The following is a 17,222-nucleotide window of genomic DNA, read 5'->3' on the forward strand; positions in this document are numbered from 1 at the left end:
ATGAGGCTAATTTTTTTGTTGTTGTCTGAATGTTAGGTATATGCAAGGGTGTTTCTTTTTTGTACACTGGTTTATTGTGATGCGAATTAATAAATAGTTGATTAAAATAAATGTCACTGAAGTTAAAATCGAGTGAATGTTTTTTTATTATATTATATTATATTTCAGGAAGCAAAGCCAGACTGTTCTTATATCTCAAAGTAAAGATAAAATATTGCATCAAGTATTTACTTCCTGACCAAGAAAAAAAATGCTGAAACATCTTGCTTATGCATTTTTGCCAGACCAAATATTTTGCATAGACATAGATAGGGTTGTCATTCAGCTCAGATAGATTATTATACTCCTCAAATATAATAGTACTAATATAAGTGCCTTTTGTTGTGAGAGAAAAACTATTTCCACAGAACCGATTAAAGTATACAAGAGTGTGCCTCCTGTGAAGAGAGCTGTAATTTATTAGGTGGATGTGTGTCCTGGCAGCAGGTTTACTGCACCTTGCCAGACATGAATCAGAGGACATCACGCTGCGCCTTCATAAATCCACTGGCACCTTTATCAGCTATCACATATCGGTGCCCCGGTGTGTCTTTCCCATTGTTAACAGCTGATAGTGCATCCATTATCCTCACTCACCTCTGTACAGTACACTCATATGTGTTTCTACTGTATTTACATTCATTATCACTATTGACATTAGCAGTAATAATATGTGATAATTATATTCATATCTCAGAGCAGTTCACTGACCAATGGCCTAATAAACAGTGTGAAGTGAGAGCGAAGTGAAACTTCCAGCACTTGTCTTCTCGCTTTCTGTCTCTCAAATGCAACTCCCCTCTCAAATGTGAACAAGGCATCCGGGCCAGTGATGCAAGCAACAAACACTTATGCCTTACATTAAACATTAATGTAATGCTGACACACGTAAGACACTAGAACATTGGTGCAATAACAACATTCATTCATCTGTCAAAATGACAATTTAGTAATCATTGGATGCTGATTGCGGGACGTTGTCAGCTGGGAAGATGTGTCTTAATATTTAAGACTTGATAAATATTTGAGGACCACTTGTTTTCGCCTTTCAGGCACATTTATGTAGTTTTACATTTCTGATTGTGTCTTTTTAACAGTAATGTTATGGAGGGGTGTCAGCATAGCCGCCAGAGGTTAAAGGTAAAAGAACTACCAGCCTGTGATGTAGTACGAGTTATAATTATTATAAGCTCGAGTAGCTGGGACAGTAATAAATGAATGACAGGAAAGAAGTTATAAGTGGCAGCACAGTTAGTTTAAAACAATAAAGTGAAAACAGAAGGAATCAGGGAGGTGGTGAAGAAACTGGGACAACCTCAGCTGCGAATCCTTGTGAAGGAAATCAGGTGAACTCACGAGGACTTTCAAACACTTTACACGTCAGCTAAAGACAGCTAGGCGCGCTCCCGGAGCTCCGTGAACGAGCATTATGAAAAGGTGGCGTGTGTTCACGTACTGTAGAGAAGTTTGGAACAACGGTCAAATGGTATGAAGCATATTGGCCTGCAAATGATTCCTGAACATTAAGCCGTACAAACATGCATAACTTTGATGACTTTATACAAAGTTTGGGCTTCTGACATCTCCACACCTTATTTATTTGCAGCGTATAGGTCAACTTTTAGTCTACAGTAATACGATATAATTTTCAGATTATTAGCATGTTGTTAGCATGCAATGAAGTTTATCCCCGGTGCCTTCGTTGATTAATTAAGTTAAGTGTAAAGCACTGTCTCTCGTTCATTTATTAGCTTGGGTACAGTGCGGACAGATCAGTAGTGGCTCGTGAGCTGACAGATTTACGAGGAGCACCTGAAGGCAGCACGGGGAGGCGTTTCCACTGTAGCAGTCGCAGCGTCGCTGTTGCCTGTTCAGCCTGTTTTCTCCTCTGCTCCCCCTCCTCCTCTCAATTCTCACCGCATCCCTTCCACCACCTGCCACAGCGGCAACGCAGCGATGGGGAGCTGCTGCGAATGATCCTAAGATCACGGAAGACAACAATTGAGAAAGAAAGAGAGAGAGGGGGAGGGAGAGAGAGAGAGAGAGAGAGAGAGAGGTGCACGAACCTGCGGAAACATATGGTTTGTTCGAAGAGCAGCTGTTTGTGAGCTAGTGAACCAGGCTGAAACTTATTCAACCATAGTCATTAACTGAACGGCACATTGAGTTCGCCCGTTAGTTTTGTTTGGGCACTTCTTTGCCCTATTTTTCGTTTTTTCGCTCACCTGTGCGCGATTGCGCCTCCGCCTCTGTCTGATTAGTTTGTGCGGGGCGGATTGCGGCGGTTGTAGCTCGCCGGACGCGCAGCTCGCACACCGTCACGAGACGCGCGGCGCAGCCCACGCGAGCTCGTTTGAAGGCGGAGATCGAATTAGGCAAGTTGCTGCCACAGAAGAGGCGGAGAGGAGCGGCTGGACGTCGGCTTGCCTTCGCCCCCCCCCCCCCCCCCCGCGGTTTAGCGTGTCGCCTCTGGGCCCAGCAGGAGTCTCTCAGACCCCCCCCCCCCCCGGTAAGCGGCCAGCCATGTCTGGACAGAGCGTGACCATCCCGGACGACCGGGCTTTCGCCAGCTTCAAGGCGGAGTGTCTGTGCGAGGAGGGCTGGAGTTTGACCTACAACAAGGGGAACATCACGGTGTGGAGTCAGGGCTTGGAGGAGGGGAGGTCCGTCCACAAAATGAAGGTGAGAGGCGCTCACAGGTTGCCATGAAATATTCAGAGCGTAATGCAAGTTTTAAAAACATAGATGCATACATTATAGATGCGGGCCACTCAGTAATTTATGTAGCCTAATTATGAGAGTGAAAAGGGCACCGTCCTGTGGAAAACGGCAGAAACGCAAAGGGCAGTGGGGGACGTTCCACTAAGCTGCGGGCTGCGAAGTATTGTGTATGAATTCCCAAAGCATCCAAAGTGCTGACTGGCCTTTAGCCGCTGCTTCCTGCAGCACGATCCCGGTGGGGCTGCAGAGGCTTCTCCAACCAACAGCTCTGATGATGGGGCACGGCCTTTCCCATTGTCCGTGAGAAAACACGCCAGCGAAACGCAGAAACGTCCCGTGGAGCTGCGCCGGAGCTGCTGGCAAACGTCTTTACTTGTGACTAATTAGTTGACGCATCCTGTGTTCGAGTCACTGGATGTGAGTAGTGGCCGGTGGAGAGTCTCAACAAACGATCACATGATTCTAAATGGAAGTGAGAGCAGAAGGCTCACCTGAAACTGTTTAGAAGTATAATAGGTGATATGACGTAGCCTGTAAACCTAATTTATCTCCTGTGTAAACACATTAACACGACCACAACCTGAACTACGACCAACAGCTGTTAAGATAATGGTCTAGAGATAATACAAACTTAATGAAATTGCACTTTTATCCCCTCTGCTCTGCGTCGGTAGCAGTTCTACACGATCAACTCAAGGCCTTGCACTTCCTGCTCATTGTTTAGGTAAGGTAAGGACGTGGCAGCCATGTGAAAGTACTCTATGGGTAAACGCTGTTATCTAGTCAAACACTGGTCACGGCAGTTCGTCCGCAGTGTGAATGTTTGCCTAGGGAGTCGGCGTGGAGGGGTCACGGGCCCGGGGACGCCACGTCAGGCCGCCCAGAACCTGTTACCGGGCGCCGCGTGCGTCCTGGGACGAGGGAGCGTTCAGGCGCCGCGCGGACGTTAGAGACGTTTTACCCGGGGAAATGAAACACATTCACCTGGTGTGTGTGTGTGTGTGTGTGTGTGTGTGTGTGTGTGTGTGTGTGTGTGTGTGTGTGTGTGTGTGTGTGTGTGTGTGTCCGGTTCGGGGGAGTGCGAGCAAACTACTGTACCTGGTGTTTATCTTTATAGAATAAAGTGTGTGTAACATCAGTTAACTCTGGTCAGAGGCCATAACAGGAGATATATATATATATACCATTATATATATATACCATTATTTATATATATATATATATATATATATATATATATATATATATATATATATATATATATATATATATATATACATACATATATATATCGTAACCAGGCCTTTATCTTTATGTAAATATGTCTGTTGCAGGAGCTTGAGTTTGCGTCATACTTAGTCCTCCATCAACGTCTCTTCAGTTTCACACACAGTTCAGTTGGGCCCTTTGCAAATAGAGCGGGGACTTATAGCGGAGGATGCGGTCCGGCGACCGGGCAGCACAGCGTTCTGATGACTGGAAGCTGGAGTGAATAAGTCTTCGTCGCGGTTCCTGTTAGCGGTGAGAGGAACGAGGCAGCGAGTGTCAGCAGAAAAGCAAGTTTGATGAGCGCTTCCATTTCTTGTTAGAACAAAACCTCCTCATTGATGCATTCGAAATGAAACATGACTGGGGCTGAGAGCTAACTTGTCTTTCAGATTCCCTTTACTATAACAAGAGTATCATTAAAGACCAGCATGTGTATTCCAATTATTCAGTGAGAGAAACAACAGACTGGCATCATCATCATCATCGTCATCATTAGATTTGATTTTCATTAGTCTCAGTATCATCATTATCGCGATGCCACTTCTATGTTCATTCATCACTGACTTTCCAACCACGTGTGTAATCACAGCTGTAATCAGTCGCACTAACCGTCATCCACTGCGAGGGGTTTGCGTGTGTGCGTGTGTGCGTGCGTGCCTCACGTAGGTGGCTCTGTTTACTTTAATAGTTGACAAAGTGTCAGATGGATGTTGGCGCCTCCTGCCTCGCACACACACAAGCCCAGACTCTCCCTCCTGGCACGGAGGGACGCCCGGCCGACCCACATCTCTGTCTATTCAGTATAAATATGTACACGTTGTCCGCTGCTATCGCGCCTCAGCAGCCAGCGGAGCAGGTGACGAGGGCAGTGAGTGGTGGAGGAGACGGGGAACAAAGAGATGCGGAGGCAGCGTGGGGTCAGAGGTGTGTGTGTGTGTGTGTGGGGGGGGGGGGGGGGGGGGGTTGTGTGGATCCAGCCACACTTTTTTTTTTTTTTGACTGTATTTTTCTGAACTCCCTCTCACCCGCCTCTCTATTTCCATCCCCTTGCTCTCATCTGTCTCGTTTACTGAATTAGCAGGTAATGGAATCATGCAAACGTGTTCTCGTGTTTTGCTCCCTGCAGTTCTCCTTCTATTTCAGCTTTTCATTCAGCTTGGCTTCCTTCTCCTTCTCCCGTTTCAGTCTGGCTTTGAATACAACGCGGCCACAATTCTCTCTGTTCTTTTCCGACCTGCAAGTCCTGAAATAATGTATTGTTCGGGCTGAAATCTGTTTACGGGGATAAAACGTTCTCGTGTAACTTACAAAATGTAACAAAAGAACCCCTGTAGAGATTTAACCTGCAGTATTAATTAACTTGATGATGAGTGAAGAAGTGGTGACACTGGATCGGTGGTTTTTCTGTGGTGGGGGTGGTGAGTTTGTATATAGGAATGATGCTGTAGGCGGAGCTGACTCTACAAGCACTAATCACCTATAAGAAAACACACTGAACCCCCGACGGGGAAAACCTTGTCACAGCAGCAGAGGAACGCTAACATCACGAGATCAAAAACAACAGCTAAAAACGCTAACACTGAAACAGAAGCAGTTCTAAACACACGCTTGAGTTCACGAGAGGCGACGACGGCGCTGGACTCGATTTAGAAAAGTGTTTTAATGGTCCAGTGCCTCAACAGCAGCTTACGCATTAAGGTACAAATAAACAGACTTGGTTCCAGCTGATGGTTAGAGGTAGTGACTGAGTGCTTTTTATGGTAAACCACCTGCACCGTAGCGTCATCAGCAGGAACTCAAAGCTGCTGCATTCCACAGACCGAGGCTGACTGGAAACCTATAAATACAATGAGGCTTGAGGCCGTGACGGTGATCATGAGATGTGTTGACTCTGTAATGCTGGTGCTAGCAGGAAACGGGTCTCTGTGTCACACGTCGCCAGCGTTGACCCTCTTTTACTTTATTACAGCATCTCAGTGTCTCATCTCGTTCCCCTGCCTGTTATTAATGGGGCCGATTCCCTGAGGAGGCGGTAGCTGTAGGAACGGTTCTGCTGCTGGGCTGCAGGTGTCTCAGGACGTGGGGGTAGAGGCGGGTCTGTGCAGGAGTCGGTCCTCTTTGAACCTAGTGACCAGGTCCTGGTCCAGGTTTTTACTGTGGGGACCACTTGACTGCCTGTCAGTCTGTGTCAGACCTAATGGGCTGGTAATGACTCATCTGTGGTCCTGGTCCTCCATTTTCTTTTTCTCTTACTGTCACACACACACACTGACCGTCTCCTACAGTAGTAGACGAGGGCTGGTCTAAGTCATGATTGTGTTTATGAAGGAAACCAACGTATTTGCAGACTCATTTCATTAATTATTTTAGTCACACAGTCTACTGTCATTTACTGTTTTAGTCCAGATTAAATTTGGATGTCAAATTTTGATTCTAAGATTAGTTTTTATTTAGCTGATCCTTTTTTCATCAACCAACTGCAAAGTCCTTTACTTTGTATTAATGGGGTGTATGTACATTAAAGTGTTCTGAAAGTTGCCACAGCGTTGGTTGCGTGCTGAATATTTGTGTTCTTGTGTCTCTCAGTGTCAGATGGTTTGTAAAGACGTGTCGGCCGACACCATGTACGACGTCCTCCACGACATCGAGTACAGAAAGAAGTGGGACACGAACGTCATTGAGACCTTCGACATCGGGAAGCTTACGGTCAACGCCGACGTCGGGTACTACTCATGTATGTCACGCACCCGCACGTAAACATGCTGCCGACGACAACACGGGGCTTCGAGGCCAGTTGCGTGTACACAACGCGCACACGTGAACCTGCTGTTGGTGTTTCGTGCTCATCGGGTTGGGTTTGGTTTGTCGACAGGGAAGTGCCCCAAACCGCTTCGGAACCGCGACGTGATCACGCTTCGCTCCTGGCTGCAAATTGGGAAAGATTACATCATCATGAACTACTCTGTCAAACACGCTGTGAGTACACGCACACACAAACACGCACACACAAACTGGATGAGAGCATTCACTGTCAGTTCAACGTGCTTGAGGGCCTTGTGTAGTGTGCACACGAATACTTCACATACAAGCATATTTGTGGAAATACGCTGTCATGATGTACAGTACCAGGCAGCATTACTGCATATGGACGCACTGACTCAGTTGAATGTGTTTGTCTGCAGCTCTGCGCCCAGTCATGGTTTATAAAAGCTCGAGAAATGTACAAACAGACCGATCAGAGACTGCCTCCGTTGCTTTTGCGTCACAACAAAAACTTTCCCGTTTGATCCCGTTGGGCTCGATAATGTACTGTTTACCAGAGGATAAGGCGTCTCATGTGACTAGCAGTTGACTTCCGCATTCCTGCATCAATAAGGGCTCATGGACATAATAGAGTGCGTGTGTTTGTTTTGTGTGTGTGGTTTGCCAAGGTCAGTCGTCACAGGATAATTGGTGGAGCACTGACTGACTGCATTAAGGCTGCATTTAGCATTCGTCCGGGCCCTTCCTGGAGTTGGCGTTTGGCCGGGGAACAGAATCCAGACAAGGATCTGGGTCCCTCACAGTGCGCCCTGGGTTCTGTCTGTGTTTGCGACGGCTCTCGCTGGCTCCCTCCCAAAGTGCGAGCAGTTAGTTTAATGGGGGACTGTGCGCTGCCCTTCAGTGTAAGCGCGACTGTGAATTGTGCACTCTGCCTCTCGGTGACAGCTGGGCTCCTGTGACCCTGAGGACCCGAGATGCTGATAATGGATGGACGGTCACTGGGTCCAGCGCCACTAACCTAAAGACCAAATGATAATCTCATCCGTCTCTGCAGTATTTAGTGTCTGTGTATTTAACGGCTCAATTAGTATGGAACATGTGGAAGAGATGGATGGATATGAATTAGGTTTCCAGGTGTGTAGAAGTGTTAGTCTTTCGAGAAACACGCCTTACGCCGGTGACGGATACGTTTGCTGAATTCTAATGATGCTCCTGTTTGTCTTGAAACCCGCTGCAGGTGATTCTCCAAAGCCGTCCTCATTTTGTCTGCATGAATTCCTGCAGCGTAACGTATTAATAGAGAAGTTCAAGCAGCAGAGCTGTGCGTGGATGGGAGATAACGCAGCCGTCTCGCGGCCTCTTCCTCCTGCAGATGACTGCGCTGCGTGCGCGGTTCGCCCGTCGCCGTCGAGGCCGGGGCCGCTCTTCATCGTCCCCAGTAATAATCTAACATGCACCGTTAAAAGAGGCTGGCGCTGGCCCTTACTGCTGTGATAGTCGAAGGTCTACTGTGGCCCGGATCTGCCTCCCAGAGAGATGATTGTGAAGCAGAAAACCTTATTGACTGGCAGCTTCAACACAGAAACTCGGAAACACAAGCACACGTGTGTTATTAGATTGTGAAGAAGTGACTCATTTAGGAGCCTATGTCATTTTTGAGGATTTGCAGGCTTCCCTGTGGTTCAGAGCTCTTGGTCTCTGCGTGCACTGAAGGTGGATGAGTGTAATTTTGTTAAGGACCTGCATGTGTGTGTGTGTGTGTGTGTGTGTGTGTGTGTGTGTGTGTGTGTGTGTGTGTGTGTTGCTCCTGCAGAAATACCCCCCTAAAAAGGACATGGTGCGGGCCGTGTCCCTGCAGACCGGCTACATGATCCAGAGCCAGGGACCCAACCACTGCACCCTCACCTACATGGCGCAGGTCGATCCGCGAGGTAAGTCACCGCGGAGGAGCAGCAAATGCAAAATACACACACAAAGGAGAGGCAGCACGCACAAAAACGCACTCGCTTAGGTGCTTAACGCATAGTTCGAGGTCTTGTAAATGATTTATTCCCCTGCCTTTATGTAAAAAGGACTCACCATAGTAACCATATCAAGGACTCATCCGCCTCGCTCTCTTCTTTGTGAATCTCTTCTCATTTACTGCCATTCTCCTTGTGCACAAGTGTTGAAATTGTAAATCTCTTTAATCACCCCGACCTAAGCGCTTGCAGTGGATACATGGTTATAAAGCTTCACTTTGGTCCTTGACGACTTGACGTGCGCTAAAGAAAGTTTTAATTCCTCCCCATCCTCCCATCCTTCCTTTCTAACCCCCCCCCCCTCTCTGTTTGCAGGTTCGCTACCCAAGTGGGTTGTCAACAAGTCCTCCCACTTCCTTGCTCCTCGCGTAAGTAGTTTGCAGGTTAACGAGGATCCGGGAGCGTGTTTGTCGATGTGATAACTCACTGTGCCTCAATGTTGCACTCTTTGTGCCTATTGAGATCTAGTTGTTTGTAGTTGTTTGGCTGCTAGAGTCGTGTCAAAAATGGAAGCTGGACACAATACACAAATCACACTGTTCAAACTATGGATGCAGTATTACCATTTTTATACATTTTCATATAATAGCTGTGTTCATGTGGGACACGTGATGATGATGTGCACTGAGGTCTGGACTTGAATCTCAACAGCCTGTAATTTCACGTCTCCCTTTGGCTTTTGTTGTCCTTTTTAACTCTCCCTCGATATCTCGGTTACTCATCCTTCCTTCTGCCGTCCCTTTCTCTCATTTGTCATAATTTCTTTCTCCCTTTTCCCTCTTGTGATATTTTTGTCCTTGGCCCCAGTGTCTGCAGCTCTGTTTACTTCAGTCCGGTCTCTTGCGTAGACCAAGAAAGAATATTGGCAGCACGTTCAAGCACAAATTATTTCCAGCAGTGACTGCAATCATTTATTTTCACAACGTGAATAACAAACACCATTTATAAAAAACGAACAGCGTGTTCTTTTACTTGTGCTTATTCTTTATTATGTTCTTCATAGGCGATGAAGAAGATCAGCAAAGCTTGTTTGAAGTATTCAGAGTGGAAACAGCGGCACGACCCTGGCTTCAAGCCCTGGCTCTACCCTGAACAGACTACGTTACCCAGCATCCCGCTCTCTGACCTCAGCATCCAGCATGCCGAAAGCCTGGAGAATATTGATGAGAGCTTAGTTGACGAGACCCACGAGAGAGAAGACAGCGACTAAGACGAACGCACACTCGTCACATTTTCATACACACAGAATAATGCAGGGATTCATGGATGTCTGACACACATCCATAACCACTCACATGTATGTGTGTGTGTCTGTGTGTGTGCTTCACATGCATACACACTGTACATTAAGCTGCAAATTCTGGCATAATGACTTATGTCATTTATGCACACAAACCCTCCCCATACATACATAATGTATGAACACACTATCTACAGACATGCAACACAGATGCACACTCACGCCCTCTCACAGCCTGTACACTACATGTCCATCGAGGAATAGCAATGTTTTCTAATCAGATCATAAAAATATATTTTCATTAAGACATTACAAGAATATACTATCCACCATTTTACAAATATTCCAAATTTACAGAGCAGTACAACCCTGTGTATATACATATGAACACAGTTACTTACTTATACCTGCCTTTATCTACTAAGACCCTGATAACATTGTATCCAGTGTTGTATCTGTTATGTCCCATCACATGTTGTAAGCAGATACAGTTAAATGGGGGTGCAGATGCTAAACTTTATTCTGATTTTCCCAAAGACACTTACTGCCAGTGCATTATCTACAGTAGCTCCTTTACCCCAAGACCTAGCAACACCACCCACAGCCTACATTTACCAACCACCCTGCAAATCCTAACCCTCAAACAGCCTTTGAAGCTGTGAGGACCTGTCACGATGTAGCCTGTACAAGAACACACACACACACACACACACACACCTACATCAACAGATTTGACGCTTGTACTGTACGTACTGTCTGCTCCTCTGTTTCAGAGATGTATGAATGTATGTAGAGTTTAAAAATTAAATACAGATTCCTACAAAGGTTTTCAAAGTTCACTGGTAATCTGAGTCTTTTTTTTTTCGGAGTGCTTTTGTTTGGGTTGACGTCTGGTGCGGCCTGCAGATTTGCCTGATTATCCTGATGCTAAAATAGGTATAAAAATCATTGACCTGATTAATTGGTTGAGCGAGTCTCTGATGCACATCCTGAAATTAAGCACACACTCATATGCAAACATTGACTTTTAGCGGCCGACTGCCATTGTTAGAAAAGGGGAAACGTTCTGATGAGCAGCCTATTGATAAACCGCCTTCTTTTTTGTTCACTGCTAAGTGCGTGCGTTTGTTTATTTGACTGCATTCGCCCATGCTCTCGCCTGAGCGTAGTGAACGTGTGCGCGGTGGCCTAGATCACAACTAGGAATCCCCCCAATCTGTTGGCATGGCAACTCCGAGATCGACTCGGCTCCGAAGAGACACGCAGGGAGAGATGAGAGCTGGCGCCTCACAAAGGAGGCGACTTATTGCAGGGTGTCCACTATCTCTCCCCCGCGTAGGGGCAGGCAAAGAGCATGTACAGTCCATAAAACACATGCTGAAGGAATACATCTGTGTTGACATCACAGCTGAAAAACTACACATTAGACAAACAGAAGTTGAAACAACTCATTCGAAGGCTATGAAAGTTGTCTGTTCATACCTGGAAGCGCTTGAGTAAGAGGAACATACTGTATAATTCTCATGTAACATTGAGGCTAAAAGTGTTTTTTGCATGTCATCCTCTTGGTTCCCTTTTCACAGCAGCCGCCTCTGCATGTGCGCCACACACACGCTCTGCTTATCTTTGCCACAGCTGTATTGACATGCGTGTCCCGTCCGTCCGTCTGTCCTCGGCGTGTTAATGAGGCTTCTTGCTCGGCCGCCCTCATTATGAACGTGCGTGCGTCCCAGTATTGTCTTCCACCCGCCTACGCGGCGGGAGGAGACCTACAGTGTGAGCAGCATGACGGCCAGCATCCCCCTCTGCGTGTGTGTTTCTGCATATGTGTCACACTGCCACCCCCACAGCAGCCCGGCCCACCACCAATGATAGCCTTGTGGTGACTCATCACCACCCCACCTCCTCGTCTCCCTCCACGTCTCCCCACTCTGTTTCTGCCCTTGTCTAATCTGCTTCTCATCCTCTCCTCGATTTGTCATCACATCTGCCCTTTCCCTTTTCCCTTATTAATCTATCATTCATCATCATCATGTTTTCCTCTCTTCCTTTACATACTGTAAGATCAATTTGTTCTCCTTCCTTATTCTTTATCCAGTTTTTCTTCTTCTCTTTTCTTTTCTTTACCTGTTTATTTATTCTTCCGTCACGTTTTCAGCCTTGTCTCCCTCATATCTTCCTAACTTTTACCCCTTGGTTATTCACTAACCTTTGGCCGCATAGTTTTCTTCTTGATTTGCCTCAAACTTCTCATTTTATTCCTTCTTGCATCATCTCCTTACCTCAAGCAAATGTTTCCAGCCCAGTTCCTGCTCTTCACAGGGCTAATTTATCATTCATCCAGGCACCTAATAGTTAAATGTTTACGCATTAGGTTTTTGGGGTGAACTAAAGGAGCACAGCACATTAAATTGCATGTAGGACAAAGGTAACAAAAAGGCAAGAATAATAAATAGGATGTGTATTGACCTTCAGCTTGCAGACAGAGTGAAGTAACAAAATGTTTAATTAGACAGTAAATGCAAATGCACAGGTGGGAAGTCTGCTTTACTGTGTTCTCCTATTACACAATAATGCAGTCTTTGACTGTGAAGTAACTTGCTCTAGTTACTTCCAGGTTTAGCTGATATGACTGTTATTGCATGTCATGCGCCCTCTCTCCTAGTTGCTTTCATCTTTTTGACTCCCTGCAGTGTGATCAGCCAGCAATCAAAGGAATTTATTTACATAATTTTACATTATTTAGATGCAGGATTTTGCACTTTTTGAACTGGATGCTTGTTGAAATCCTACAAGGCTCAGAATCTGTATGATAAATGGTTGCCCTCTCCTGGTTCCTCTAGGATGTTACATGCAACAGATGAACAGTCTAATATAAAGTCAAACTAAACTCACTACACACAGAAACGACTTAATATGCAATAAAAATGCACGCTATATGCAGAATATTATCCATCCATCCATCTTCTACCGCTTTTTCCCGTTCGGGGGTCACTTGCAGCACTTTAGGTAGTTTGTCTTAAACAAACTACCTAAAGTGCAAGTGAAAACAAAAGCAGGTTGCATTTATAAGAAATAAGGATGCACCTGATGGTGGAGTGTACTGTAGAAATGTGAGTAGCTTGTGGACACAAGTTTGTTTTCCTAAATTAAATAGACTTCTCTATCAATCACATTACTTTATCCAAAGCAGAGTCCACAACTAATACACAACTAATGGAAACTTCACAAATAGGAGGAAACTGTTGCTTCCAGTTAAGTAACGTGAAAACATTCTGGGTTGACCAGTTTTTTAGCGGTCACATGACGGCCGTGCGGAAGCTTCTGCAACGTTATTGCGTCAAAACAGCAACAGTTATCCTAAGAAGTACCGGAAAACCAAATGCGCGCGTGTGAAAATAAAAACGTATAGTCATAAAATGCTAGGGCATGCTTTTATTTTGAAAGGTGAGACAGGAACCAACTTCCCCCTAGCTCGACGAACACCGATCTTTTTGCGTTAATACGCTGCTGCCCCCTTCGCTGCTTTTCGGCCGTGAGAAAATGTTATCCGCCGTTTGCCTTCGCGGTCGCAGCCACTAATTCCTCCCAGGAAACAGGCGGACGCGCTGTTCCGGGACGCGGGGCACTCGCGACTCGACGAGGTAAGCGGGCAGCAACAGGCCGAAACTTTCCGTCGCGGGAAGAAACCCTCCTGGGAAAAGAAGGCGACGCCGCCGTGGGAAGCCGACGGCGGCCGCGCGGAGGGCGCGTTGTCTTGGTTACCGCTAACGAGCTCGCGCTGGCGTGGACGTAGCGGCGCGCGGCGGTTAGCAAAGACGAGCGGCCAACTTTCTCCGAGCAGCTCTGCTCGCACCGGATAACGGTCCAGACGTTATTGACTTCACAGACGGGGTAATGGCTAATTACCGGGTCATTATCGCCTCCTCCGGTGCTTCTGCTCGTGCTGTCCGGTAACAGGTGGTTTCGTGCCTTTTTACCGGTTTCTGTCGGAGCTTTGGACGCTTTTCATCCTCTTCTGCTTTTCGACAACGGGCGGAAAAGTGCAGAGCTAGAAAAATGTTTATTAATGTGGAAACTTTTATTAGACCATGTTGAAATACCCGATTGGTAGAAACTTTAAAACAGTTTTCCTGTTTTTTTGAACTAGTTTCCTTTTTTAAATACAGATGAGTTCGTGTGATGTACCGACACAGAGGAAGCCTTTCTGCCTGTGGGTTTGAAGCCTTAAAATAGTATTATTCTTTGCATGGGTAGTTTGCTCAGCAGACCATTACAATGTTCAAGTAGAAGACCGTGAACCATGAAAAAGATGTTTCTGGCTGACAAGAGCAAGGTTTAGTGGTTTCATCACCACAACGTCAGAGAAACCAGTCCCGACAGTGTCTTCAACATTGTACTGTAAATAATAGTAGTTTTTTTCTTGTTATTTCTAAAGGGAATTTCCATCTGTGCAGTAACAATTTCACAAAACTAAAAAACCTACAAAACCACAAAAAGATAGTGAGGTAGGTGCTGCAGGTCGATTTTGGCCTAAAATAGAGAGTTGGGTGAATGGTTTAATTGATAAAATACAGTTCTATGGACACTGTGCATTGCTGATATTTCTAGTATGGATCAGTGAATGTAAGGTGGTTATACAGTAGTATATTGTGCTGCACTCTTTGTAATGCTTTAAGTAGAAACGTAGTCTTTCTGATCTTGCTTTGTCTTTTAAGTGGAAACAGAGTAATGAGTGAACCTCCTGTCTTGGTGCACTACATGCATACTATAGTGCTAGAGCATGTCCCAGTATATTATGCACACTTTGCACAGTGGAATCTAATTAATTTGACGCAGATGGATAGTACTCCTACAGTACCAACGATGTATCCCCTGAATTATTTATTAGTCGCTGACATCAAGCTGGAGCCGAAAGCTCGGTGTCCTGGTCCCCGGTCATTGTTTCTCTTTATCCCTTCTACATGTCCTCACTCCTCTCATTGTCTTCATCTTCCTCTGTCTCATACATTAACGCGACCACTTGCTACTGAATCACACTTTACTGAGGTGAGAGGGGTGGGACATTTTAGAGCTCACGCTGAGTAGTTTCACGTGCCTTAATGTGGCTTCTTTAACCTTTTCCAACCATTTTTAAACGCATGCATTTGTAGTGAAATGCAGCACACACTAAGTTGCTGGTTTGTTAGCTAAGGTTCTTGTTTAAGGTTTGTGCAGTATTGATTTACTCGGTTATGGTTTTTTTAATGCATTTAAATTTTTGATCATTGATGATATTCTTTGTGTTGTCTGTTGCTTTTACATAGTCTGTTTTGTATTAGTCTTGACCATGTTCTGTGGCTACAGTTGTTATTAGCACTCAGAGTCAGGAAACTGTATGTGTTAAAACACTTGGGCAATGAAATTAATTAAGATTTTTAGTTTTATTTTGTATGTCATTGAAGTAAAAATTCAATTTTCAAAGTGTCTACAGTTCAGTAACCTTAATTTTGGTAATTTTTAGTAAAAGATGTTTTGTTTTAGTGTATTAGCTGAAGCGATGTCCTTGTAAAAGAAAAAAAAGTTGTGTAAAAGAAGTCATGAAGGAATTAATTTTGTAAATTCTGAGAACTGAAAGAAAATTAGTATCCTTTGCATATGTCAGTCAGAATAGCGGTGGGTGGTAGATACCAGTATGAATAGTTTGAACCTCGGATGTGGTTTCCTACCCTGCGCTGTTGATGTTGTGCTAATATCAGCTGAAAACCTGCCGGATTACTTTGGACGCACCAATGGACTCTTGAACTGGCTCATTAGTTTGTGTTGCGTCACGATTTCAACATTCTAAGATTCTAATGCAAGTGTTTGTGCTCACAGGCTTTTGCACTGAAGGACATTGTTCGGATGCATTTCTTTACTGGCAAGACTGAGTCACTATTCAGTTTTAAGTGAAAGTGGGCTGTGAGCAGCAGTGTGACTGGTGGTGGGTGTATGACTCATGTCCCCCTGTGTGGGTGCCTGTGTGTCTGTCTGTGTTTTCAGCAGACCTTCTATAGAAACACCTTAATTAATACGACCTTTTGATCCACAGAAGTAAAGAAAAGCTAATATTTTGTAGCAAGTGTTTTTTTTCACACTACTTTGGTTGGTGCACACGGTGAAGAATAAAGTTTGGACTTAAATTTGTCAGGAGGACAGAAAAACATCCTGGCTCTTATCTGCAGGATGTGTAAGTGAAACCTGGCTCACACCAGATTTTTGAGACTATTCTTATGCTTTTTCTTTTACATATATTTAACAATGCTTAAGGACACAACTAAATGTGGATGACGGGGTTAACTTACGTTTTTTTAGAGTTTGTTTATATCTCATTGCCTTTATTGTTGTGACATTAAAGCTAGTCAGGAAACAGGAAATGAGAGGGAGTTGAAAAGCATGCAACCAGCCTGCCTCAGTGGAATCAGATGAGGAAAACTTTTGGTGTAAACCATCTGTCTTCACCAAGTGGCTTAGCTGTTGTTAGGCTTTCTAGTGGACTACATATGTATTAGAGTCACAGTGTCATTTACATACACCTCTCATCTGCCTCGTCGACTTTCATGTAGATCTGCTGTATGAAGCCTTTTTATCAGTAAGTATAATTAGACTGAGTCAGATTCATCCATGAGTTAGACCTTTTTTTTATCTGACTGGTTTTGGAAAATAATATTGTCTTTGTAACTTCAGGATAATTTTAAAGTTGATTTGCAGTGATGTGCAGATACAGTTTAAGCTCAATTCTATCCTGATAAGGCACGAGTAGTTGAAATTACTAAAACATATTAAAAGTAATTTAAGTTTGCTCAAGTCTATGGACACGTGTGTACTTGGGTGTGCCATTTGTCTGATATTACAGCTTATAGATTTGCATTTTAGCCAACAGTGTGTTTCTGTTCTGAGATACTTCTGTTTTCCGTGTTAAGCGTAGTGTTTGAAACATCACTTTTTAATCACTTATCTGTCTTCATTAGTGTTCAAGTTGTGAGGTCGTGAGCATCGTCAGAAATTGTGATAAGGATGTCGATACGTTTTTATTTTTGATGACACTTTTGTACAAGCTGTGTTCATTGATCTATGCTGCAGAGTAGGGCATTGTATCTCTATGCTTATGTCTTCTTTATACTGGAGCTCCTCCTCAATCACAAGCAGGT

At 44.8% G+C, this 17,222-nt stretch overlaps 2 protein-coding genes across 4 annotated transcripts in view; both read left to right on the plus strand.

The window, feature by feature from the left end:
- Window positions 1-2,218: 2,218 nt before the first annotated feature.
- On the plus strand, window positions 2,219-10,892 carry stard10 (StAR-related lipid transfer (START) domain containing 10). Its single transcript, XM_029172128.3, has 6 exons — window positions 2,219-2,721; window positions 6,616-6,763; window positions 6,902-7,005; window positions 8,606-8,723; window positions 9,129-9,181; window positions 9,817-10,892. Exons 1-6 carry the CDS (start codon window positions 2,563-2,565, stop codon window positions 10,021-10,023), a joined length of 789 nt encoding a protein of 262 aa, XP_029027961.1. The 5' UTR covers window positions 2,219-2,562; the 3' UTR covers window positions 10,024-10,892.
- A 2,606-nt stretch (window positions 10,893-13,498) lies between these two features.
- LOC114867837 (arf-GAP with Rho-GAP domain, ANK repeat and PH domain-containing protein 1-like) overlaps window positions 13,499-17,222 on the plus strand; it is a 34,281-nt gene continuing 30,557 nt past the window's right edge. The window contains exon 1 of one of the 3 annotated variants that reach the window (XM_055513990.1): window positions 13,499-13,697. The gene's annotated coding sequence lies outside the window, so the exon portion shown is untranslated. Of the gene's footprint in view, window positions 13,698-13,743; window positions 13,948-17,222 lie in introns of those variants that run through there. The other 2 variants (XM_029170892.3, XM_029170893.3) reach the window with 2 other exon arrangements.

The sequence above is a fragment of the Betta splendens genome, chromosome 13 (genome assembly GCF_900634795.4).
Source record: "Betta splendens chromosome 13, fBetSpl5.4, whole genome shotgun sequence".
Taxonomy (NCBI): Eukaryota; Metazoa; Chordata; class Actinopteri; order Anabantiformes; family Osphronemidae; genus Betta; species Betta splendens.